This window comes from Theropithecus gelada, chromosome 8, assembly GCF_003255815.1.
Source record: "Theropithecus gelada isolate Dixy chromosome 8, Tgel_1.0, whole genome shotgun sequence".
Taxonomy (NCBI): domain Eukaryota; kingdom Metazoa; phylum Chordata; class Mammalia; order Primates; family Cercopithecidae; genus Theropithecus; species Theropithecus gelada.
The window spans coordinates 15,852,915-15,879,801 of NC_037676.1; the positions used below are offsets into that span (position 1 = coordinate 15,852,915).

Here is a 26,887-nt window from a genome sequence, read left to right on the forward strand (position 1 = left end):
AATGGAAAACGATGGAGACAGCAAAAAAATCAGTGGCTGCCAGGGGTTAGGGTTGTGAGAGGAATAAATAGGTGGGGCACAAGAATGTTTACGGCAGAAAACTATTCTGTCCACTGTGACAGTGGGCATTCATTATTAAACATTTGTCAAAACCCACAGAATGTCCAACAGCAAGAGGGAACCATACGGTGGACTTTGAGTGATACTGATGTGCCAATGTAGGTGCACTGATCACAACAATGTACCACTCTGTAGGGGACGTTAATAATGGAGGTGGCTGTGCATGTGTACAGGCAGGGCTAATTGGGACGCTCTGTACCTTCTGCTCAATTTTGCTGTGAATCTAAAACTGCTCTTAAAAAAAAAAGAGTCTTTAAAAACATGATAATGTAACAGACATCCAGAATGGCCACAACTGCTCCAGATGTCTCTTAAGAAAACAAAACAGAAAAAAGCCTGGGCACAGTGCCTCACACCTGCAATCCCAGCACTTTGAGATGCCAAGGCAGAAGGATCATTTGAGCCAAGGAGTTCAAGACCAGCCTGCATAAAGTAGTGAGATTCAGTCTCTACAAAAAAGAGAAAAAATTAGTGAGACTTGGTGGCACATGCCTGTTGTCCCAGCTACTTGGGAGGCTGAGTCGAGAGATCACTTGAACCCAGGAGTTTGAGGCTGCAGTGCGCCAGGATCTTGCCACTGCACTCCATCCTGGGTGATGACAGAACCAGATCCTCTCTCTAAAAAAAATAAAGTTACAAATAAAGCCTCGTATTTTCATGTCATCCTGCTTCTTTCCTTTGAAGATTGTTAATATTCCCAAGAACTTTTTGTCCTTTCACTACTTACATACTAGGTGTGTGGGCTTGGGCAGATTACTGAGCCTCTCTGTGCTTCAGTTTCCTCAACTGTAAAATGGTAATAATAGCCTCTGTATCAAAGTGTTATTATTTAAGTTAGCCCTTATTGCTATTATTATCCTCAAATAGTATATATTTTATAGGTATTAAAATTTACATATATATCAGTCTTTGCAATTTTTATCCAACTTTTAGATATCCATATTATGTAAATAAACTTCATTAATTTTAACAGCTATATAATATTCCACTCTATATTGCAAATTATTTATCCATCCCCCTACTGTTGACAATTGTTTCCTCTTTTTCAATAGTTACAAATAGTACAGTAAAAAAAAAAAATCTTTCTACAGTCTCCTTGTGGAAAGTCTCCCTGTACCTGGATTTCTATAAGTGAAATGGGCTGGGTCACAGAGTTCCTGAATCTTCAGCTCTATCATGCATAGTTGGCCCTCTATATTCTCGGGTTCCACATCCTTGGAATCAACCAACCACAGAGTACAAATATTTGAAAAAAATAAAAATAACAGTACAACAAAAAATAATGGTAATAGAAAAACAATACAGTGTAACAACTATTTACAGAGCATTTACATTGTATTAAGTATTGCAAGTAATGTAGAGATGATTTTAAATGTATGGGAGGATGTGCATAGGTTATATGAAAATACACCATGTTACTATGTAAGGGACTTGGGCGTGTGTGGATTTGGGAATCTGTGGGGGCCGGGGTGGGGGTGCTGGAAACAATTCCCCTTGGATACTGAGGGATGACTCTACTGCCAAATTGCTCTTGAAAAGGGCTGCAGTAGTTTATGCTCCCACCAGCAGGGCAGGAAAGTTCCTTTCCCCATATCCCAACTAATACTTGGTATTGCTGATGCTTTACGTTTTGCCAATCTTACAATATTTCTCTAAAAATATTAATGGCAGTTTTTGTTTTCCTCTCTGAATTGAATGTTGTTTTCTAGACTTTTTAAAATTTCCTTGCTCGTGTGTGTGTGTTAGGGGGGTGTGGTCTCTGTCATGCATGTTGAGCTTTCCTCAATTTTCTGCTAGTTTTTGCCTATCCATTCACATGTAAGAGCAAGACACAGGAGGCTGGCTGACAGTGCCGTGTGCTGTGTGCATGGGTAGGCTTTCGTAGCTGCTGGGCTTTGCTATGGGGGATTTGGCCAATGTGACATCTGCAAGTCCGTTGTCTTGGATGTTTGCAGGCCCCACCCTGGAATCTTCTGAACACCTGAGTGCATCACGTTGGACGCCAGTGTCCTAAGAGGACAGCTGGGGCAGTAACCATGGGTCTCATTCTTCGATACTTACACTTTCACTTAACCCCTGTTTTTGGCCTGGCATTCCCCATCCCCTCTTCCAGCTTTGCCTGGTACTCCTGATCCCAGAGTCCCTGTAGTAAACGTTTCCAGAAAGGTTGACTGTCCAGAAAGTGCATCACCATCTTCTCTTGTGGAAGTGTGGAAAGAGGCTTCACTAGGCAGTGCAGGGGAGGAAGGAGGCTGGGATCCAATCAACTTCTTGTGCAAATGTTCGGCTAGTACTCTTCTTTCAGAGACACCTGATGGCTCCAATTCCAGAGACTGTCAAAGGATCTGTACTTCTGTTTGGCTTCCTTTGGGGTTTCTCATACTTCTGCCATAAATTGCAGCTTTTTTTTTTTTTTTCTAGTCTGTGTCATTACTTATCACTCATCCATTTATTTTGCAGCTTTTATATTTTTGTTTCTATCACCTCCTCTTTCAATCTCCCATCCTTTTGTATTTTTGCTTTTTTTTTCACTTCATTCTCATTTTAGTGGGAAGTCAGGAGGAAGTGGGTAAGTTATTATATATTGTATTTAACTGGAACAGAAACAAGAAATTACTTTGGGCCTGTGCAAGGCAGAAGCTGGAACTAAGATTCCCTACATCAAACTGAGCTGTTAAAAAAAATCCACTCATGCGTCAGGATGATGACGGGAAGCCAATCTCTGCCTGGACCCTGCATGAGGAGAACAAAAATCTCTCCTGAGATGCTGAAACCCTGGGCCTAGTCTCACACATGTTTGGGATCCAAACACATCTTCCTTATGCACGGAAGCCCCCAAGATAAGGAATTATCATGTTTGGGCTGGGAATCTCACGGACACCCAGCAGACGTACACCAAACGCTGCTTAGGAGCAACACTTCCACAATTCTGCGGAATCCCACAGAAATAGCGGGGCTGAAGACAAGTTTACAACACACCAGGGAACAGCGCTCATGATAATGGCTAGCAGGCAGAGGAAAAAAGATACAGGATGAGTGCCCCAAGAACCCGATATGATAGAACAGTTATGTGAAACAGGCTTTAGGTTACTGGAACTGGAGCAGGAGGAAGGAAGGCTCCCACAAGCATAACAGATGGTGTTCCTGATGTGTCTGGACTCACTCTTCCTGTGGTTCCAGGAGGAATCACTGTTGGCCACTGCAGTAAGGTCCTCCAGCCAGGCTTCCTGAGATCCTCTTGTCTGGATGGTTCCCGGTTAGGGTCTGCTACAGGTATTTTGCATGTTTGGAAGGTGACATGCAGTGGAAGGTGACGTGAAGTGGCAGCTGATGAAGCTATCCCTGCCTACTCCAATCTGTCCTCACTCCCCCGCCTCTGATGGCCAGTTCTGTGCCCCACAGGGACACCTGACACAGAAGCAGCAGCCTCCATAGGCGTCCCCTCCAGCCCCTGCTGCAGGCCTTCACAAGTGACTTGTCCTCTGCTCTTCCAGGCACCCAGCTCTGCACCTTTACATCCCCAACGTCTCCTGAAAACAAGGCCCCTTTTCCAAAGCCCTGCTCACTGTCCCGCTTCCCTGATCAAACTCGCTGACACTTCCACATGTTTTCATCAGCAGGGATTTCACATTAGCTTACTCTGCCCTCTTGGGGAAACAGGAAGGCCTCTTTAATTTAGATTTTAAACAGTGTAAAATTATTACTCAGATGTACAGTTTAGTAATGTACTGTACATCTGAGTAATAATCATGACATATGCATGGGCAATAGCATGTAGCAATGTTTAAGGGCTTCAGAGGCAGACACAGCTGCACTGAAACTCCAGCTCTACCCACGCTCAACATGGTAACCAGGGTTAGTTACTGAGCCTCGCTGCCTTCAAATATAAAATGGGAATAAAACACCTTCCTCAAACAGTTGTTGTAAAGCTGAAATAATACAAATAAGCATTACACTGGCATAAAGAAGATTCCCGAAAATGGTAGCTATGATACACATTTTATTATCTGTTTCTCCAGCACAGGTGTCCTTGGAGGAAGGAGGTGTTAGACTCACTCAAACATGTCAACACTGAAGCTCCGAAAAGTTAAGGCATGAGTGATCAATGGCAGAAAGACATCCTAAATGCAAGTCTTCTGAGAGACAAACCTAGAGTTTTTGCCACCACAGCATGGCTACCTTGGTAGGTTTTACCAGAAATAATAATAATAGTAACACTTACATACCGGGTACCAGACACTAAGTGCTTTATATAGATTAGCTTTAGCTTTTCAATCCTCAATCATTCTGAGGAAGGCACTTACTATTCTCATTCTTGATTGTGGAAACCAGTGCAAACAGAGGCTAAGTGCTTGTCCAGCGTCTCCCAGCTGATGGATACATGGTGAGACGAGGCTCCAGTCTGGCTCCAGAGTTCATGCTCTTAATGCCTCTCAACCTCAGGTTGGTTTTTTTCATAATTCAACATGAACCAATCTTGGTTCCCAAATATCATCAGCTTAAAGGTTATGCTTTCTAACACTTACAACAGTGCTGCCCTGTTATAGTAATCACTAGTCACACGTGGCTACGAAACACTTGAAATATGTCCGATCGGAATTGAGATAGATATGCTGTAAGTGTCAAATATGAATCAAATTTTAAAGGCATGGTACACACAAAAAATGCAAAAACACCCCATTACTAGCTTTTTACACTGATAACATTGAAATAACATTTGGGATATACTGGGTTAAATAAAATACGTTATTAAAATTAGTATATATATACATATTTATATAACATATGTTTTCTTTTTACTTTTCATGTGGCCACCAGAAAGTTTAAAGTTCCAAATATTTTCTGCACTTGTGTCCTGCATTTTACTTCTATGCACATATTGACTTAGACTGCTCAAGGAAGCTTAATCTGATCAGAAGTCTTCAAACATTTTTGCACATGTACCTCTAAAATAAAATATAAAACTACATATTCCCTCATACACCCTGAGATGATGCATCATTGCAAGACTGAGGATGTGGTAATGTTTTTTTTTTTTTTGTAAGGTGGCAACAAGGCAATTAGGAAGGGAGCTGGGAAGGGAGAGATGGCTTAAATCTGGCCCCAGGAGCATTCTGAGAGGCAGGTCATGTAATCGTAGTAAGGAGGACATACAGAAGTTGATGATCTAGAAGCCAGTTTCCATAAAGTAATGTACCCAGGGTGCACTTTAAAAGTCTTTCTGTGAACTCGGGTGCATGGACCCAACTGCAAGATAGACAGCACAATCTGATACAAAGGCCAAATGCCAGCCCTGAGGTAACACTGAGCAAGCCCGGCCCTTCTGGAGATCTGTCGCCTTATGACAGTGCCCAGCAATACCGACGGGCCCTCCAAGCATCAGGCTCACTTCTGCCTGTGCACACGGCCCTGAAACACGGCCCAGTGGGAAGCATGGCAAATTCCAGCACCGTCCATGAGCTCTCACCACTCCCTGGGCGCGTGCTGTTTGGGCTTTCTGTCCAACCCCAGGCCATGCCCCAAAGTGTTCGAGTTAATCCTAAAATACACACATTCCACTGCGTGAAGTCTGAGGATGCAACTGATTCCTCCAAGCCTTCCACAGATAACATTCTCTTGCAGTCTTTTTTTCACTGAACAGGCCAACCTTTCCAGTCATTACAGGGCTTAGGGCTAGTTAGCATTCTTGTTGATTATTAAGTTCAGGGGGCCTGAAGAATATCTTGGCATCCAAGCTCTGACACTTAGCCCGGGAACAAAAGATCCTTTTCACCACCTTCTCTTCCCACAAGGCTTGGAAATGACTGCAAGTTTAAAAATAAAGACACCGGGCTTGCCAGCTAACCTGGAGATGGCCTGCGCCAAAAGCGAGAGAGGAATGGATGGCCACAGGACCAGGCCTAGAATGTCCTGCCAGAGAGAACGTCCCCACGCTTCTGTGTCCAGTTAGCTCTCAGCAACGGGACAGGCTGCTGTGGTTCTCACCACGTCAGCACTCAGAAGGCTCCTTGTTTAACATTTCTGCTTTCAGGAGCATTCACATTGCGTGCGCTAAGTAAAATAACCCCACCAGGTTCTCAAGCAAAGTTAACCACTGAGAGGGTGTTTTCTTCCCCGTGCGCTCAGTGGCAGCGTGAAAAGCAAAGAGGTCTGCGGATGATTAATAGACATGGGCAGATGGGGGTACACTCGAGACCAAAACGATTAGCGCCTGGATTTTTAAATATAAAACTGTTGGGTTTGTTTGGATAAACTCAGGATAAGGTAGAAATACTTATTTGTTCACTCTTGTTGCCAAACCCAAACCAATATTTACAAACCATTTTGCTGAACAAAGTTCATTTCGGCTGACATCAGAGACATATGCCACAAACTGCAGAGAACGGGACTCACTAATCAGAGTTTCATGCCCAGGTCTAGTGATATTTGCTTTATATAACAGGACAACTATATGTCACAGATATATATAAACTACAGGAAAAAAATAAAAAAGCAAAGACAACAGATATAATTTTAGGACCTCTGCACATGTGGAATTTACTTAGAAGAAAATCAGCCTCAGATAATCTGCCTTAGGTATTTCCTATATCACTCTTATTTTCTCCTATACAATTGCTGGGTGGGGTCAGTGAGGGTGCGAAAAAAGTCTCCATTTGAACCCTGTGGAGTTGGTCTTTCCTGTACCCTGAGATCTAAAGTTGAAATTGTACATGGCCCTCCCTTGATTACCAGCCCAACACTGGTCTGAGTTCCGCCAATGTTGGCTCTGTCCTTTTCCCATTTTGGAGTCATGAAGCCAAGATCTGTAAGAGTCTTCAGAGAACTGGCAAAATGATGATAATGTCCCTCCACTGAACATCCACCAGGTGAAGCCATTCAAAGAGGACTTAATTATAGCCTGTACAATCAAAGTGTTTAGCCTACACGAGCCCATCACCATATGTTCCAAAATACTAACTACCACTGGCCTAAAGAAAATCAAGCAGCAAGTTCATAGGATAATGTGCTATTAGTATTTATGAATGTGAATTTTGTGTCTAACGACAGATTCACAGTATATGGTGGTAACCGGCACTATCTTAGGTTTAACACGTGCTAAGGACAGTAAGATGTGAATGTTAACTGCAGAGGTGTGTAAAACTTTGCAGCAAATAAAAAACGTGGCTGTGCAGTGGGTTGTGCCTGTAATGCCAGAAATTTGGGAGGCCAAGGCAGTAGGATTGCTTGAGACCAGGAGTTCAACACCAACCTGGGCAATGTAGCAAGACCCCATCTCTACAAAAATAAAAATAAAAAATTAGCTGGGTGTGGAGGTGCACGCCTGTAGTCCCAGATACTCAGGAGGCTGAGGTAGGAGGATTACTTGAACCCAGGGGTCGGAGGCTGCTGTGAGCTACAATTGCACCACTGCACTTCAACCTGGGCAACATAAGGAGACCCTCTCTCTTATTTTAAAAATATATGTGTGTGCCCATTTCTGTTACATCTGCCATATGTAATGGTGCTTGGTGCTTTCCTCTCAATGAACCTTCACAACTTCCCATCTAGAGTGGATAGAATTATCTATTTTTTATTTTATTTTATTTATGTATTTATTTATTTTGAGACAGAGTCTTGCTCAGTCGCCAAGGCTGGAGTGCAATGGTGTGATCTCGGCTCACTGTAACCTCCACCTCCTGGATTCAAGCAATTCTCCTGCTTCAGCTTCCTGAGTAGCCGGGACTACAGGCACACACCACCACGCCAGGCTAATTTTTGTATTTTCAGTAGAGACGGGGTTTCGCCATGTTGGCCAGGCAGGTCTCAAACTCCTGACCTCAGGTGATCCGCCTGCCTCAGCCTCCCAAAGTGCTGGGATTACAGGTATGAGCCACCACGCCCAGCTGACAGAATTATCTTGATTTATTAAGGAGTAATGGGCTCATTTATAAGCTAATGCTCATGAGTAATGCTAGCAATGCAGCAAATACACTGGGATAGAAATCTAAATCCCTCGACTTTACTTTCCATATTATTTTCACTAAAAAATAGAGAATAATTAAAAGAAAATATACAAACTGAGCCAGGATGAACAGGAATTGAACTGAAGGTAGGGTTTAAGGGATGCTAAAATCTAAATAGGGAACTCCAAGCAAATGGCACAAGAGAAGTCGAGACTGGGAAAAGATGGGGGTTGAGAGGCTGGAAAGTCTGGCATGCATGTAAAGCAGTAGGCACTAGAGAGAAGGCCAGGAATCCCAGAAGACTGAGATGGTGGCTGCCAATAACTCAAGTGGTAAAATGAGCAGCACATGCAGTAGAGGATGCAGGGGTGGGGGTCGTTCCGCACGCCTCAGGCCAGCTGAGAAAGCTTCCAGGACCAACACTCTTATGAACTTTGAGACTGTATTGTCACTGGCAAGCAAACTGAACTGCCAAACCCCACCTAGAGCCTTATGGAAAAACAGCTCCTCTTATCACTAACATTAGCCACATCTGTCTTGAGTTTGATGGGCTACGCTTTCTTCTACAAGCACTCATTTTGAAACTCTCCTAGTTCTCTGAAAATCTGCCATCACAGTTAACAGAACAATAATTCTGAGGGTGAACATTTTAAAATTAATCTTTGAATTGTCTCAGTGAACTGCAAAATAAAGCATCGCTTGGAGAAATATAACTACTATTCTCTCATTAAATAAAACCTTCTTTTCTTTTGTCCCTTTGATAATGTCAAATGCTTTGGCTTTGACATCCAGTTAAAACACTCAACCATGACTTACCCAGGGAAGGCCCTCAGTGACATCACTAATAAACAAGCATGATCTTTTCTTCCTGCCATGATTTCTGTTCTAGGTCAAAACTGGTTACTTCTTTCAGAATGAATGAATGAAGCATTTGCCTATCCAATGCCTGGCATAGAGAACACTCCAACACTGATGAATAGATGAGCGTCTGTGATAACCATCCCGCTCCTGTGTGTTAAGTACTTACTACAGGAAGGTATTGTGCCTGAGGCTCTGCGTAATCTACCTACTGGGTAGATTCACTCTCGATTTTCAGATTGGAAAGAGTGGCTTCAAGAGGTTTACCAGGCCATCATGGTTACGTAGCCAGTAAACCACTGAGCTGGAATCCATTCCGCCGCACATGCATCCATACTCTCGCTGTAGCCTATGTCTCTGTGCTTAGTGTATGATGGTCCAGAGGGGCAGATCTCATCCAGCACTTGAGCAGCTGTGTTTGAAATCCTCATACAACACCAGAGAGGCAAAGCACACATGCTTGATCCACTTCTTTCCTCTAAATGACCGCGCCGATAGCCAGTGAAGCCTGCCAGGCTGCTGGTCTAGCAGAACACTTGTTAAAAAGCCGTACAAACTGCTCTTTCCGTGTAGAGCGACCTACTTTCACTTTAATGGGAAAATGATTTTTCTATGTGGAAACCTAGTCCAGGGTGCCAAGTTCCGAGAAAAAAATGACTAGATTTTCAGGTTATTAGTGGTTATCTCCTCCAATAGCTAAGTAATCTGAGGAAATTAATAATGGTTAAAAACTGAGACTATAGAAAGCTGGAGAAGAACCAACCTTTACAGCTTTTTCATTAGCTCACATCTGGTAGAATGTCACAGCATAAATTTGCAGGTAATGTGATCAAGGAAATACTTCAAAATGAAAAGCTTAAATTTGCAATATCTACAAAGGGCTGAATCCATCATCCGTTTCCTCAAGGTTGAATTAGCCAGCACTCCTAAAGACATGAGGTACGGAAGAACGTGTCGAGCAGAAGGGACAATGGGACCGAGAGCCACAACCTCTCCTCTCCGAGCAGAGAGAACTATCAGAGAAACCCTGGAGCTGGGTGTGTCCGGGGCCGTTCCCTTTAGACTGCCTCCAAGGCAACTTGGCAGGGAGACCAGAGCAGGCATCCAACACGTGACTGTCGTACCCACCATGGTGCCTCCCACGACAACTCCAAGTGCTCTGCCTCCGACAACCCTTTCCACACTGAACAAAGATTCCGATCAATCAGGAGTCAAAAACCTTTGCATGAAAGAACAGATCGGGTATCATCTCTAGGGCCACCTGACTTTGCCACAAAACATCCTCCACTGTCAATGCTCATCATGTCAGGGAAGATTTTTTTAAGTGGTTCTATTTTGAGGCCTGCTAAAAAGATTCCAGTCTTTTAGAATGGATCTGCCTGGCCCCCTTTCATACAGTCCCTGACTGCACGATTGCCCACAGAGCTGAGCTGACACGGGGCCTGCGTCCCACATGCTCTGGGCTCGCTTCCCCTGCTCCGCTGTCAGGCTAAGATTTGCAAGTCCGTAGAACAACTTGCTGAGAAAATACCTGAAGGCCTGATGTGCTGTTTATTAAATCATTTTTGGTGAATGTGCGTGATTGCACATAGACCCTATCATGAGACAAACGCTTCTGTGCTTCTGAAAACTGTGCTCTTACTCCGTGACTTTTGAATAAAGAAATTGAGAAAATGTACCCACAGGAAGGCATGGGGCGTACCAAACACTTGCCTGGCTGACTGAATTCACCTAAGCCCATCAACGTATCCATTTCATTGAGTGCTTATTTTCAAAGACATTACTGCTTCCCAAGAGAAAGCATACCCACCTTACAATGGAAAGCACTTTATAGTTTGCAAGAAATCCTTTTAATGATCATGAGGTAAAGTGGGCAAGATATGTTGCTTATTGCTTTACAAATACAGAAAATGAGATTTGTTCAAGTTTACCCAGAAACTAAATCAAGAACCCAAACCTAGGACTTCACACACTGAGGCCAGGGCACCTTCCACACTAAACCACTATCTCGAGAGGCAGAAAAGCCTAGGGGTTAAGAGTGAGGCATCTGAACTCACACTACGTAGGTAAAAATGGTGATTCTACCACTTACTATTTTGAGCTGAAACAAGTTTCTCAGGCTCTGTGCCTCAATTTCCTCATCTGTAAAATGAAGGTAAAAGTAGCAACAACAAGTGCAATAAGGTTTACTTGAGTAAATACAGCTTAAAAATTTTGAACAGTGTCCAATACATAGTAAACCTTCCATAAATGTACCTTCATTACTATGTGAGGTGGTTATAATGATCCTTGCGGTTCATATAATGATCCTTGTGGTCACAAGCTGTGAGCTTGTCTTACACCAGAACCACTACTCAACAAGGATCACTGTGATGTGATAAAAAGTGCTAGGTTAAAATACTGCTTTGTAATGTGACACTGGAAAGGATGTTTTAAAAAACAATTTAAAAGTGTAATACACCAGACTCTGTAACTGGAGAGAGGCACTCCTGCTGGCCTTGAAGAAACAGGATGCCATGCTGTGAACAGCCCACATGTGGGGCCCTCAGCTGAATTCTGCCAGCAACCATAAGTGCTTACAAGTAGATTCTTCCCAGTTCAAACTTCCTGAAGAGAACACAGCCCAGCTGCCACTTTGACTGCAGCCTTGAAAGATGCTAAGAGGGTCCCTGGGTTCTCATTTATGCTTGAGACACATCCACCTGCCCTACAGAAACCATGAGATAATAAATATCGCTTTTTAAAAAAGGAATATACCAACCATAGCACACGGTTTGTAAATACAGAGGGAAAAAGGGAAAAACATCACTCTTATCTTTCCTTGCTAATCCAATGATCATTCCGGACATGCTCTCCTAGTCTTTCTTCAGACATATGATTTACTGTATAGTGAATGAGAATATGCAAACAATTTTACGCCCTGAATTTTTCACTTACATTGTACACATTCTCCCGTGTTAGTATATATAGTCTTCACATTTAGTATTTTTCATGGATGCAAACTTTTCTATCAAGAAGGTGAAGTAAAATTAATCAGTACTACTGTTAGACATTCATTCGGCTTCCAATATTCTATTATTATAAATAAAACATCACTATTAACATGGGCATGTCTGTATCTTATTTTTATTTTTGAGACAGGACCTCAGTCTTTGTCACCCAGGCTGGAGTGCAGTGGCACGATCATGGCTCACTGCAGCCTCAACCTCCCAGGCCCAAGTGATCCTCCCACATCAGCTTCCTGAGCAGGTAGGACTACAGGCACACACCACCACACCTGGTTGATTTTTTTTCATTTTCTAAATTTTCTGTAGAGACAGGGTCTCACTGTGTTGCCCAGGCTGGTCTCAAACTCCTGCGGTTCAAGTGATCCTCAATGTCTCAGCCTCCCAAAGTGCTGGAATTATAGGCATGAGCCTCCATGCCCTTCCTGTCTCTATTTTTTGAAAACATATTTTGGATTAGTCCCTAAGAAGCAGCACCCTGGTTAAAAACTATCTCTAAACAAAACACATTATGTCTCTCTAAGCCAATTTAAATAATACTATAAATATTTAGGGTACTGGTTTTACCACATTCTTTTGAGTAGTGAATATCTTAATTTGTAAAAACTTGGATGACAAGTGGTACTTTGAGGTTTTAACTTACATTTCTCTAATTACCAGAGCAAGCTTACATGTTTATCTACATGTTCGTTTCAACTTACGGTTTCCTCTTTTAAAAATTATGCTTCTTCATCTATAGACTACAGATAATACCACGTACAGCACACAACTGTTGTGAAAATTAGATACAATCATTTAAATGAAAATATTTATGAAGTGTGGCAAAGAGCAGTTGCTCAATTTTTAGTTTAATGAATACATTGATGAATAAGTGGTCAGTGACACTGTGGCCAACAGTATTAATCTAACAGTCATGTGGAAGGTAGGCAGGCACAAAGCTACTCGTGGGGAGAAAGTGAAATTTTCTAGGTGACCTCCGAAAGATGGCAAGTTGACTGGAAGAGGAGGAAGATGTCCCGCTGTGTCTTTCCTATCAGTGCCTGCCGACCTTCAGAGCAGATATGAAGAGGTGTCCCAATGGAGCACAACCTCAACAAGTGGAGACATGCAGGTAACTCCATGCACCTTTCCACCTTCCTCTTCACCGCTTTCTCCCCAACACCCAGGATGCCGAAGAGGTAAAAGCTCCGCCTCTGCTGATAACAATACCCTGGCCTTGGAAAGCGACTATTCCAGGCTCTTCTATGGACTGTTTTAATGGATGGAGCCGGAAGCCATTATCCTTAGTAAACTAACTCAGGAACAGAAAACCAAGCACTATGTGTCGTCACTTAAAAGTGGGAGCTGAACAATGAGAACACATGGACACAGAGAGGGGAACAACACACACTGGGGCCTGTTGGTGGAAGTTGGGAGTTGGGGGGTGGGGGTAAAAGGGGAGGTGGGGGGTAGGGGGGGGGGGATGGGGGGTGGGAGGAGGTGGGGGGACAGAGGGAGAGCATTAGGAAAAACAGCTAATGCCTGCTGGACTTAATACTCAGGTGATGGGTTGACAGGTGCAGCAAACCACCATGGCACACATTTACCTATGTAACAAACCTGTACATCCTGCACACATACCCCAGAACTTAAAAATTTAAAATAAAAAAAGAAAAGAAAATACAGGGTATCTTCTTATTACTTGAGGGAAAAGCCATCATCTATATTATCAAAACGCAAACTATTGTGAAAATCATTTCATTAAATTACAAAATTGCTTGCCATGTGACTGAAAGGCATCATTTTCTCTCCTTAGGAAGTACAGATTCCACAAAAATAGTTTGGTTGAAACTTACAAGTCGAAGTTAAAATTAAATCATCTCTATAGCAGACCTACACAGGATGTGAACTTGGTCCTAGATTTCAGTTTCTGATGAAATATCTTGCAGGTCTTGCTCACAGAGAGCTGTTTGAAACCAGAATGCAAACAATTTTACTTTTCTGTTATTCAGAATCTATTCTGATTATATCCATAACAATGGTAAAAAAAATAATTCAGAAAATAATAATCATGAATGAAATGCATCATTCATTCCTCTGCCTACCAAGTGACCAGCAGTATGAACCTTCATATCTCTCTGATGCCAAGGATAGCTGTTTGAAGGAGGGAAAGCCTTAGAAGGTGGGTCTGATTGCAACACTTCCTCATCGGCTCAGCCGCCGCAGTGGTTTATAATTTACTCGGTAAAAACAGATAGTCAAACATTGGTCAAGACCACGTACAGGCATCCAGAAAGATATCCTTGCCTACTGCACTGCACGTAGCTGGAAAAGTTATGTGAAAGCACCATGTTCCCTTATGAAACAGACAGCTGCCCTCCGGAACTTGGTCAGTTTGCATGTCCTTTAGAAAACAATAGTTTGAGTTAGACCACAGGCGTAAAGGCAGGAGAAATGGCTCCTAACAAGAAACCATAGAATTACCTATTTAAAAACAAAAGCCAAATGTATATGCTGTCAGCACTGGTAGGAGCAACTCTCTGTATAGAAGAATATTTGTGTTCTCCAAGTCATCCTATGAAATGACTAAATAAAAACTTTAAAGCATAACTTAATGATCCTGATAAATGATGAACAGTCTTCAGACTAAAGTCAGACTACCTTTCCTATAATAGTACCAAGCTAGTCCAGTTTTTCAACACATAAAAAACATAGTTTATAGCAGGAACAGCCAAACTGTGCATGATAATCTCTAAAATTTTAAGTTGCTCAAATAATCATGCCCAGGATATGATCACTGTGACCTGAGACAATATCCGGGTATTGTCACTGTGACCTGAGAGACTGACTGCCAACTATGTACAGAAGATGGAAATGGCTCTGGGGCTGAGATGTTTTCAGATGTAGGAAGGGATTTCTGCTGAAGAGGGGCATCAAATTGTCACAGCTGGAAGACCCATAGAAAGTATTGGCCTAATCCTGTCATTCTGCAGCAGGTGATGGAGCCCCAGACAAGTTAACTGATGTGTTCAAAGTTTCATAATGACTGAGATGAACCAGAAAGTCCAGGAAACAGAATGGAAATTAGGCCTGTTTGTGACACTCAGATTTCTCCCACCCCAACGTTAGGGTGTTCTCATTACACGAAGAACGGCATAAGTAACTGAGAGCAAACGTGGATTCCTGGAAAAAATAATTCAGCACCTCCTTTGTCCCTCTTCATTCCAGAGCCTGCATTTCCAATCAAGACAGCCCACTTCCCTGGCTCCCAGCTCCAGCTCTCCAGGGCTTTCCCCAGAAGCGCAGACACTGCATGGACAGCCAAGGCACAAGGCCATGGTTTCCGCATCCTCTGTCTTTTCCCAGTTCACAGAGCCGGAAGTGGTAGACTACAGTGACAGATTCCTATCGGGGTCACTGCGATCACAAGGAGCAGAAGCAGCAGACTAAGCTGGTTTTGCTTGAAATGCAGAATTTCTGCTCATCAGCATATGGCTGGCTTGGCTACATGAATAACTCTTCTCTATTACATAATCCATCTCTTTAACTTCCTGTCCACACGAGTATATAAGTCTGTGGGTACGTGTCTTATAGTGTTTGCCGTACATGTCGAAGTGTGTGTGGAGGCATCAGGAGGTTACATGCACGTGTATTGTGGTGGCTGCTGTTTAGAAATGAGGGTCCCTTCGGATGGCCATTCAGCAAGGATACAGTTTTTGAACCTGATCTCCATACAAGGTTATTGCTTTAAATGTAGGATTATCTTATTCCTAAATGGCCTTGAATGTGGATCACACTAACATTATGAAGAAGAGACAAAAACATCCCTGTGCACTTCGACCTTAGATGTTAAGCACCATTGTAGAGTCCTGACTGCTAACCACCAAATGACAAAACCACCTCACAGTGATGCTTACAAAATAAGAGAAAGGTTCTTCAGTGTTTAAAAAGCCATTGTAACATGGTATTCTTCCCAAATTATCACCTATGTGAAAAAAACAAAAAAACATTTAAAAATCAAGACTGTCTTATTCCCTTTTGGCATCAAAATACTGAACTGCATTTTAATGCTGTGCATAAGGAAATGGTTTACCTTCCAGCATTTTCTGCAGACTGTTCCTCATGACATGGATGTTCTCTATCCCGATAAACTGAAACTTGATATTGGAATAATTGTCTTCATTCTCATAGCCTTTCCCTGCAGCGCGATTTGCCATTGCATTAAGCTGCAGTGGTCAGCAAAACAGAACAGTCATCAATTACATTGATGAAACAATGAAGAAACAACCAAAACATTTCATGGATACCCAATCAAAGCATTCAGAATGATGTGCGGAAACGTAATATGCTTATTTGAATCACTGTAACCTTGCGCTGAACTACATAGCTTCAGGCACTCCTGCTGAGCTTATATTCAACAGCAGGAATTTGTCGGTGTTGGTCACATTTTCTTAGCTGGAAAGCAGTCTACTGATAAACCCTTCTGGAGATGTCTCTTGCAGTCCCCGTCAGAGATGCCAAACTGAATGTGGAATTCTGTGATGGAACCACGTAGTCCAATTTAATACCACATATAACCCGTAGGTTGGCAGAAGAATATCAGCAGAAACAGCTGTCAGAATAAGGCTCTATACATTGTTATATCCTCTTGTATTATATGACCAATAAACATGTTATCAAATAGGAATGGCTGCATCATTCTAATCAGCCCACAAGATCCCTCAGATGCCCAATTAAACCTTGAGCAGGAATTACTGAATAAAATGAAGAGAAGGAATGTAACCACATCTCCAGAGACATTTCCACTAGCCACCTTATTTAAATCTAGAGATCTTTTGGGCTTTTTGATCACTTTCATTATTATAATTTTGCATACGGGAAGGTGGGGTCTCCAAGTGCAAACCAGGTTAAGTCATAGTGGTCTTAGAAGAAATGTATTAAATGCAAACACTGTCCTAGCCCTGTGTGGCTAAAATCAAGAAGGGGACAAGTCCTACTTTAGCTGGGAAATACATCGGTTTCTAGAATGGGTAAACGTTCTTGCTATTTTATTAAGCAGGTCATCACATCCTAGAAATCAGTACTCACTGACCATTCTCCTGCACCCACCAAGGACAGGAGGGCTGTGCCAGGCACAGAACCTAAGCTAGGAACTCACCACCGGAAAAAATGTCTGCTTTTGAAAGCACAATGCACCACAGTACTTTTTAAAAAGCCAAAAGAGCTAAGTTTAAAGTTAAAGACACTTATGTTCTTTGACACAAATCTTCTAAACATCTCACAAAATTAAAAGTACCAGCACATAAAAATAGATGCCCAAGAATATTTATTGAAAAAAGCTGAAAACCCATGACTATCTCAATAGGGCAATGGCAGTATACACGAAGGTTTATCATGCCCTGGCCTGCGAGCAGTGACCAAGAAGGAGGGCACAGATCACACAGCAGACACATAGAAGCTCTGAGGCTTATGATGGGGTTATGTCATGATGAGCCCAGTGTAAGTTGAAAATGCCGTTAAGTCAAAAGTGCGTGGCAAACTGGGAGCTGCGCCCGCTGCTGCTGCCCAGCATCACAAGAGAAGTACAGTTTCTGAATGTCTGTTGCTTTTGCACCATTGTAAAAAGTCAGAAAATCATGTAGGTTGAACCATTAAGTCAGGGACCCTCTGTGCATAGACTTGGCACTGGCCCATGACAACTGAAAAGAATAAGCTACAGAATAATATTCATACAGTCATCCATTTTTATAAAACCAACTTACAAATATGTCTTTAAGTTTTTGCATGTTAATCAAGCAGGATTAAAATGTATAGAAAACGGTAGCAATTTGTCAGCAATTACAGCAGAAAGATGGCGTGGCAGGAGACAGGGGATGCCATCAGTACTACTTTGGACGCCCCCGTAATCTTTCATTGATACCGAGAGCATATATGAAGTTTGTAATTGGAATAGTAGAAATGAAGTGTATTAGAAGTGAAAACAGCAGAGGACAAGCCGTTGCCATAGGGGCCCAGGCTGGCAGACACCTCACATTTCAATAGTAGCCCTGCTCCGTGACTTGGCTCCTGTGACATCAGCTGGGGCACATCAGCCCCTCAGGACACTGCTCCCATCTACAAAAGGGCGTCATCTTTCTCCCAGGTATGCTGTGAGAATAAAGAGTCTGGCCTTAATCAAGAAAAAATATTAAAATAAGGCATTTCAAAACAACTTACGTTCACACTTTAAAAAGTATAAATATTTTGTAGGGAAAACTTTTCTAAAATTACCTATAGACATTATTTTTCCAAAACTATTATAAAATATCACTGCTTTGTATAATTTTTCAAAGATGTTGGTTTATCTTTTATAACAAGCATCATAAATAGAATTAATAGGATACTTGCAAGTATCCTTATGTGACATGAACTTTACATTTATGCTGTATCTTGACTGATTCAAGTTAAGCCTATTCACCACATACCACAGAGATACTATTTTTTAAAAATCGTAACAAACAAAAACCAGCCAGGCACAGTGGCTCATGCCTGGAATTCCAGCATTCTGGGAGGCGGAGGTGGGCAGATCTCTTGAGCTCAGGAGTTCAAGATCAGCCTGCGCAACATGGCAAAACCCCATTTCTACAAAAAATGCAAAAGTTAGCCAGATGTGGTGGCATGTGACTAGTCCCAGCTACTTGGGAGGCAGAGGTGGGAGGACTGCTTGAGCCTGGGAGGTCAAGGCTGCAGTGAGCTGTGATCGTGCCACTGAACTCCAGCCTAGGTGACAGAGCAAGACCCCATGTTACTGACCATTCTCCTCCTCTACCCACAAAGATACGAGGGCTATCCCAAGCAGAGATTAAAAAAAAAAAAAATACATAGTCTATAAAAGTTAGAATGTGGAATCGATTTTTTAAAAACAAACAAAAATTAAAATATTATTATTTTAATCTATAATTAAGACTCCATGTACACATTATGAAATAGCTGATTATCCCTGATCTGGGAGAATTGATTGGTAGTCTTCCTTAAAAGCAAAGGAGCAACACAAATAACCTCCTGAACATCAATGTGCACTTCTCAGAATGAACAGAAGGTGGCAATATTTCATCTACCATCTAAAGTGTAATTTCTTAGGATTTCCACCTCTTTCACAGGACCTATCATGATAATGCAGCAAAAGCTGGACCCTTAAAGCAGGAGATATGGTTTTACAATTAATAAAAATTCAATAAGTTATCCTAGACATTTTATACGTATGTGTGTGCGGTAAGATATAGCATCCCTTACATAAACAAATCGCTATTACTACAGTAAATACGGCCCTCTGTCCCTTTGACTGAGAACTCCATTTCACAACTAAAGAAAAACTATTGATTTCAGGTCCTAAAAGTTCTCAAGTAGATAGAGCAATAAAGGAATCCACTTCAGTTTCAATGTATGTTTAAGAAACACAATGGACAGGTGAAAAGTAGGACTGGAAAAGTACCCTGTTTCCTAACACAAGGTTCTTTTGCTGTTTGATAATATCAGTGTCTTTGGGTGCAGAGAAGTTAATAAATGAAGCAAAGTCAACACTCTGTGGACACCTACTAAGGCCAGGCGTTAAGTGGAATCAAAAGAAGCTGTTCCTGCGGCCTTCAGCTTAGAACTGACGATGGAAGGGAAAGCACATGGCACCCAGTGGTCACAGATGACTTCCACCAGGACTGGGCAAGAGCTGAGCAAAAGGTAGACACAGTGACAGCGACAGGAGTTGGAATCTAAGGCAACTGTCTGGCCCGGGGATCAGGGGTAACGTTTTGTGACAGAGAGAAAGCTAGAGCTGGACTTGAACATAATCCGGAAGGATGGAGAGAGAGGGGAGGGCATTCTAGATGACCAATGAGCTAACCACTCCAAGTGAAGACAAAGGTTCCTGTGTGGCAGCTACAGCAAGAGGGAAGGCTAGAAAGCACTGAGGGTCCACTACAACAGGCCCAGCAAGGAACTGAGGCTTCGCCTGTGGCAGCGGAGAGCAACTCCAGGAGTTTGAACAAGTCTAACTGAAAAACTGGAGGCTGATTTAGTGTCCACAACAGAGAAGATGCACAGGAATAAGGAGCGAGCAGAGAGGGGTGGGCACTGAAAATCTTGGCTCTGAAAGAGAGGAGGGATGGAGAATGCAGGCTCCACGAGAGGCCCTGAGCCTCTCATTTATGGCCATATCCCTATCCTTCAAACCGGCACGGAACAGGCACTCAAGGAAGATTTACTGACCGGCTGAGCAACTGCATAAATAACCGGATAACAGAATGAGGTCAGGAGAGAGCAGGCCAAGACTGAAGAAACAGCATCAGATTCTCACCCTAACCCTGAATCAATCAAACATAGGAAAACTCAGTCTGTGTTCATCGTGTTATTAGCGTGGTCACTGCCTTAGTCCTGGAGTCTGCCATTTCCACAGCTACATTTTATGCCTGAATAATGACAGTGCCTAAGCTGACATGGTTGGGAAATGACCATAAAAGCTGATTTTGGCAGGAGGGGGACTTCGTCTTGCCCTAACACAGGCTGTCAAATGATGGTCTTTCTCTCTCCCTCCTATATAACTGGTTAAAGGAAGAAACTTCACTTGTGGTGCAAATACAAACTTGTGAGTTGATTTTATTCCTTGCAACTATTCTCTACAACTGTGCTAGTCAAAATCCTCCTTTCTACCCGCTAAGGACCTCTTGGGCAGATTTAATAGCATCAGGCGTATATTCAGATGGAAAATCTCTATCCAGCCTAACTTAGAATTCCAGTCCCGTGTATGATGCAAAATTAGCTCCTCCCCCCCACCGCCTTACAGGCTGTTTGGACTGGTGAGGGGTTTGCTCTGGCCCTCCCTCCCTCTCATCTTTCTTGTAGGCCCTATCTGTGTACTGGGAGGATGGGTGCAGAGAAGGGATAAGAGAAGAGGTAAATTTCTCTTTGGAAAGCTAGGCAGGGTTGCAGTTGTCTTCATCGGCTGACATGAGTTGGTCACCACTTCCCTCTCTGGCATAGTGTCCAAGTGCTGGATCTCCCCAGGTATAGATGCAGGTTTTTGGAGGTGGAGAGTACACATCTCACTGACATGGGAGATCCACCTTGGCTTGATCCTATTCCAATCCGCTCAACTTCCCTCACCAGCATACCCACCCCAAGTCACCCAGAGCTGAAGACGCCTGGCGGCTGAGCCCTTTTAAGAACGTTGAAGCAAGATGGCTTATGCTCAACTTCCTTCCTCAGGGTCCACTTGACCCACAGGAAACTTCTCCACCCTTGCCCTGCCAACAGAAGGGAGCACAGACTGCTCCACGGCCACTGGACACTGCCCTCGCCTCAGTTCTCTTCACTCTGGTTGCTGCCATGACGGCCATCAGCAAGTGTGAGACCCCAGATTCCCCTCTCTCAGGTACCCTCATCTCTACCACTGACCCCTCCCAGGACTCAGCAAGTAGGAACCACCTACTCACTAATTCCAGAGAAAAAGAAAAACATCCCACGTGACATCCTGTTACACAACTACAAACTCACTGACCTGGTGAAATCAGGGGGCAGAACCACAGCGCAGTCTCTGGAGAAGAAGCAAGGACAAAAGGCTGGGCGTCACGGAGGCAAGTGCCTTCTCTTCATGCCTCAGCACCCCCTCCGCTGGCCCTGGCTGCGTCAGAGGAGCTGTTGGGGCTTTCTCCGGCCTCATCAGGTGTGTGCTCAGAGGTGGTAAGCCCCACAGAGCCTCCACGTGGTAATGAGGCTCTGCTGGAGAATTTTCGTAAGCAGAAAAAACACCTTGGGTCAAACGGAGCAAGCGTGGGCTCTGGGGTTAGATAAGCCTGGATGTGAATCTGGGTTCTGCCCTGAACTGTGAGACCCTGGGCAAATTACTGAACCTCTTTAAGTTCTAGCCCTTATCCATGAAAAGAAACAAAACAAAACAAAACCCTCACAACTTGCCAGGATTCTTGAAAGAACTAAATGAGAAAGTGTCTTGACCGGGCGCCGTGGCTCACGCCTGTAATCCTAGCACTTTGGGAGGCCCAGATGGGTGGATCACCTGAGGTCAGGAGTTTCAGACCAGCCTGACCAACATGGTGAAATCCCGTCTCTACTAAAATTACAAAAAAAATCAGCCGGGCATGGTGGCAGGTGCCTGTAATCTCAGCTACTAGGGAGGCTGAGGCAGGAGAATTGCTTGAACCTGTGAGGTGGAGGTTGCAGTGATCCAAGATCATGCCACTACACTCCAGCCTGGGCAAAAGTAAAACTGTCTCAAAAAAAAAAAAAAAAAAGAAAGAAAGAGAAAAAATAGAAAGTGCCTGGCATTTTTACAAGCTCAGCAAAGTCCCAGAACAAATTAATCATAAAGTAATGAACAAGGATGCAATAAAATGAGTTAGCCCTCATTTGAAAATTCAACGAATACTGCATCAACACTTTCATATGTTCTTAAAGCACCAGACCCTAGCAGTAATATGTGCCCTGCAGAGCATACTTTTTTTTTGAATTGCCATTCAATACATGCTTGAAGACTTCACTGACTTTGTCTCCCAATTTTTTCTTTTTCTTTCAAGACAGGGTCTCACTCTGTACCCCAAGCTGGAGTGCAGTGGCACAATCACGGGTCAGTACAGACTCCCACTCCTGGGCTTAAGCAATCCTCCCACCTCAGCCTCCCAAGCAGCTGGGACTACAGGCCCATGCCACCACATCCAGCTATTCTTTTTCTGTTTTTTGTAGAGATGGGGATCTTGCTATGTTGTCCAGGCTGGTGTCTCCCCAAATCTTAATGTCAACAAGCAGTTCAGAGGCTTTCATCTGAACAGGCAGCTCTGGAAGTTCCCATGTGGGGCTAGCCTTGCTCAAAGGCCAAGAACGATCCAGGTCACCTCCTAATCCTTTTTCTTTTTAACGGAACCTGTGAGCAAACCTGGAAGTGCCTGCTTGCCATGGTCCACACCTTCTAGAGCAAACTCAGTCTCCTGGCTACCAAGGAGGCCTAACACACTCTGGAACAAAAATCAACAAACACAATCTTTAAAAGAATAAAAGCTCTAAGCAAACAGTTTAAAACTCACGTGAAGTATGCGTGCATGGATAAACATGAGAAGAGGGCATGGCTTGTACGAAACCCCACTTTTCTTTAATGGATCAGTGTCAAACTCATCGCGGAGAGTAAACACACTTAGCACTAAATATATCCTTCGAATCAAATCCTTTGGATTAATTTATTTTAAATCTGGAATATGCCTGGCTCTACAGCTGCCATGTTTCCTAGAAGGTTTACACAACACAGTACGTATCTGGATCACTGCTCCTAAAATTAGTAGGTGAATCTGTCTGGCTTTATTTAAATCCGAAAAAAAAAAACAGGATAAGAAACGGGCTTCCCAATCTCTCCTCAGTAGAGCCCCTGTCTTTTCCTTTTCTTATCTTGTCTTCAGTATATCTAAGTGGCTAATCATTAAATCATCTGTAACTATCAGGAGATTCCAAACGCCCCACCTTGCTTAAACAAAGGGTACGAAGAACAGGTGGGAAGGCAGTCACATTAGAAGGAAGGGTTTCAACACAATGAGCCAGAGAGAAAGGCACAAATTGAAAGAGAACAGTAAAAGCCACAGATTTTCTGGTATGTTTCAGTGAAAATCTTCCAGCAAAGGAGCTTTTTTTTTCCCCAGTTTGAAACTTTTATCTGTGTGTCGCGCTCTAAGAATCTAAAAGGAAAGGATCCTTTACTTATAATCTAGTAGAATGTGAGTGTGATCTAGCTGTGATGTCAGTTTCATCATTCATCTCCGTGAAGGATTCGCTCATCTGGCACCCGTGAGCAGGAACTCCATCCTCACTACTCCACACACATCTCTCCCGCTGTGTGCTTTGCTCCGAAGAAGACAAGATGGTTCTGAGGTGAGGGGAGGAGTAGGGCACTGATCTCATTCTAGGAAAACATCACATTCTATTATCCTGGACACAAATCATAACACTTGGTGACATGAGGTTCAGAGAATCCGTGAAAATCACCAAGGCCTGAGTATCCACACAAAGGACAGGATTCAGTTCTCATGATTTCTCGTATCACCAATGAGTGTAGACCGTGTCTATAATTACCTCTTCCCAATGGTGTACACTTTTAAATGATGTGAGCTGCTGGTTCTATTTTACCCTTCCTGTTGTAACGTTTAGTTCCTATGTTCTTTTTTAAATACCTTCACTGACATGTAATACCATTCACCCATTTAAAGCATATGACTCAATGGTGTTTGTTATAGCCATAGAGTTGTGCAACCATCACCATGATCTCATTTTTAGAACATTTCCATCACCCCAAAGAGAAATCCACTACCCACCATTTCTCTCCCTTCTCACAGCCCTAGGCAACCATCAGTTTACTTTCAATAGCTCTGAATTTGCCTGTTTAAAGCATTTCATGATTCCTTTGTGACTGACTTCTTCCTCTTAGTATAACACTTTCAAAGTTCATCCATGTTGCAGTATATATCCATAGTCCATTCCTTTTTATAGCTGAATAATATTCAATTGAATGGACATACCATATTTTATAAATCTATTCTCCATCGATGAACATTTGGTTATTTACATTTTAGGCTATCACTAATAATGAAGAAGTATTCACATACAAGTTTTTATGTGGACATAAGTTTTCATTTCTCTTGGTTATATACCTAGGAAGGAGATGCTGATTCATATAGTAACTCTATGTTTAACTAAATTTAAGGTCCTTATGCTCTTTTACCTTTTTTTATTGAAAAAAAATTTCAAACTCTGACTTAGGAAGTGAAAAGTTTCTTAAAATGAACTTCTCACCCCACAGGAGAAACCACTGTAAACAGTGTGTGGTATACAGTCTCCAAATTTTTTTTCTTTTTTCTTTTTTTTTTTTTGAGATGGAGTTTCGCTCTTGTTGCCCAAGCTGGAGTGCAATGGCACGATCTCAGCTCACCATAACCTCTGCCTCCCGGGTTCAAGTAATTCTCCTGCCTCAGCCTCCCCAGTACCTAGGATTACAGGCATGCACCACCACACCCAGCTAATTTTTGTATTTTTAGTAGAGACGAGGTTTCACCATGTTGGTCAGGCTGGTCTCAAACTTCCAACCTCAGGTGATCCAACTGCCTTGGCCTCCCAAAGTGCTGGGATTACAGGTGTGAGCCACCACGCACAGCCCCAATTTTTTTTAATGGGATTACATTAAACATAATTTCCCTATCCCCTCTTGTTGCTTAACAGGACATCCTGGACTCCTCCGCTTACCATATGAGGAGAAAGAACTGGACGTTCATCTTTCTCCTCAGTCATAGGTCCAGGCACATTTTCATTACTGGCTAGAAAAGTGCAATGCCAAACAAGCTGACTAAGGGATGTTTCATTCTGTCATCTCCCTCTGTCCACTGTAGTCAATGCACTTGTAGGTGATTTTGTGTCCATCCCTCTGGGGACTTCACTTGTTGATGAGTTTTAGAAGACTTGGGTCTAAGGAGAAAAACTAGAAATTTTACTGGACTTAACACTGATTCTCCTTAAAAAAAAAAAAAAAAAAAAAAAGGCTGAATAGGAGGTAAGTGTAAGATCAACATGGGTCACCCCTTTATGTCTAGATCTATTATTTCCTAGTGGTTTTCTTAAATTAGAAAATCAATATATTAATACATATGTAATTGTAAAATAATACTTTTCTAACAATCAACAAGTAGAAAGCCTTCTACCTCCCCAAATCCTACTCCCTTCTCCGTGGAATTTTACAAGTTCAGAGTTTACCTTTCAGATCTTTTTCTACACCCACCTTTTTACACACCTGGAACTTTTTATGAAAAAAATACATTTTTTAATTTACCTTTTCTTTTATAAATCTTTCCAAGTCATACGTCTAGATTACTACAAGTTGAATTTGAAAAATAATAGGTGAGTACTTTGGAACAATTGAACTGCTGGGCTCCAAACTGAATTGTATTGTCAGAGCAGAAAGGGTTGTTTTAGAAAGAAACCAAGTACTAATACGGTATATTTAGGAGCACAATCTCCAAAATGAAGCCACATTCATTTGGGTGCCCCTGTGTGCCCAGCACAACGCTAGGGGCAGGAGAAATATAAAATGGACTTGCATAGTCAGAGGCTTCAGGAGCACTAGACCTCCAGGCAGCAGCCAGCAGGGTGCCCAGACACTGACTATGCCCAGAGGAACCGCTCCTTTGCACAAGAGATGGCAGTCAGCTAGCCTTTGTCCGTCTCCAGTTTCACAACTCAGGTGCAAAGACATGCATCGCAATGGTGACACTTACTTTAGGCCGGGTGTCCACGACATAAACGAAGTCACTTCCTGGATTGGCTTTCCTAATGGCCTGGAGCATCTGCTCGTCCTCTAGGCACCGAGCACTGAAGCCGGACAGGGGCTGGCTGCTCCGGCAGATGGAGGCCTAGGGGGAGAGGTCACAGCAACACAGCACCATCAGGTAACTGTACCCATGAGAGACACTCTATGTGTGTCTCCCGAACAAAGAGCCCTTGGCTCACTGATAGTCCACCTCGGCTTATGAAAATGTGATACAGCTTTCTGGAAATCAAGCGTTGTTTATTTTTAATTCAAGTCAAAGAAACCACTAATGGGCAAACAATACAAAGGGCCTCTCTGTGCAAAATATTAGGAATGTGTAGAGATATTTAGATAGGATCTAAGTTATGACATTCAAAACCATTTAAATAACCTACTTTCCTTTTCACTGGTATTGTTTCATTTTCCTGTTGAAAGAAGAAATACAAAATAAATAACCGTTCTCCTCAAATGTACAGGATACTATTAATGGCGAGATTAGTAGAATAAACATTATTTTTTAATGCTTTCCAACTTTTTTTTTTTTTTTTTTTTAACTAGCCCATCTAGAAACATCACAAATACCAAAAACCAGTTCTACTTCTAAACAGGAAACTTTCACGGTGACGAGAGCCCAGGTTGCTTCTAGGTTTGATACCGAAGGA

General features: G+C 42.7%; 2 protein-coding genes across 2 annotated transcripts in view; one reads left to right on the top strand and one right to left on the bottom strand.

The window, feature by feature from the left end:
- VPS37A (VPS37A, ESCRT-I subunit) overlaps positions 1 to 18,276 on the top strand; it is an 86,104-nt gene extending 67,828 nt beyond the window's left edge. Inside the window, exon 12 of the mRNA XM_025393360.1 lies at positions 15,134 to 18,276. The gene's annotated coding sequence lies outside the window, so the exon portion shown is untranslated. The remainder of the gene's footprint in view (positions 1 to 15,133) is intronic.
- The window catches only part of MTMR7 (myotubularin related protein 7), a 114,336-nt gene that overhangs the window by 15,715 nt on the left and 71,734 nt on the right, over positions 1 to 26,887 (bottom strand). Inside the window, exons 6-7 of the mRNA XM_025393357.1 lie at positions 26,194 to 26,328; positions 15,999 to 16,131 (exon numbers count right to left, since the gene is read on the bottom strand). Coding sequence (XP_025249142.1) covers positions 15,999 to 16,131; positions 26,194 to 26,328 — 268 coding nt within the window. The remainder of the gene's footprint in view (positions 1 to 15,998; positions 16,132 to 26,193; positions 26,329 to 26,887) is intronic.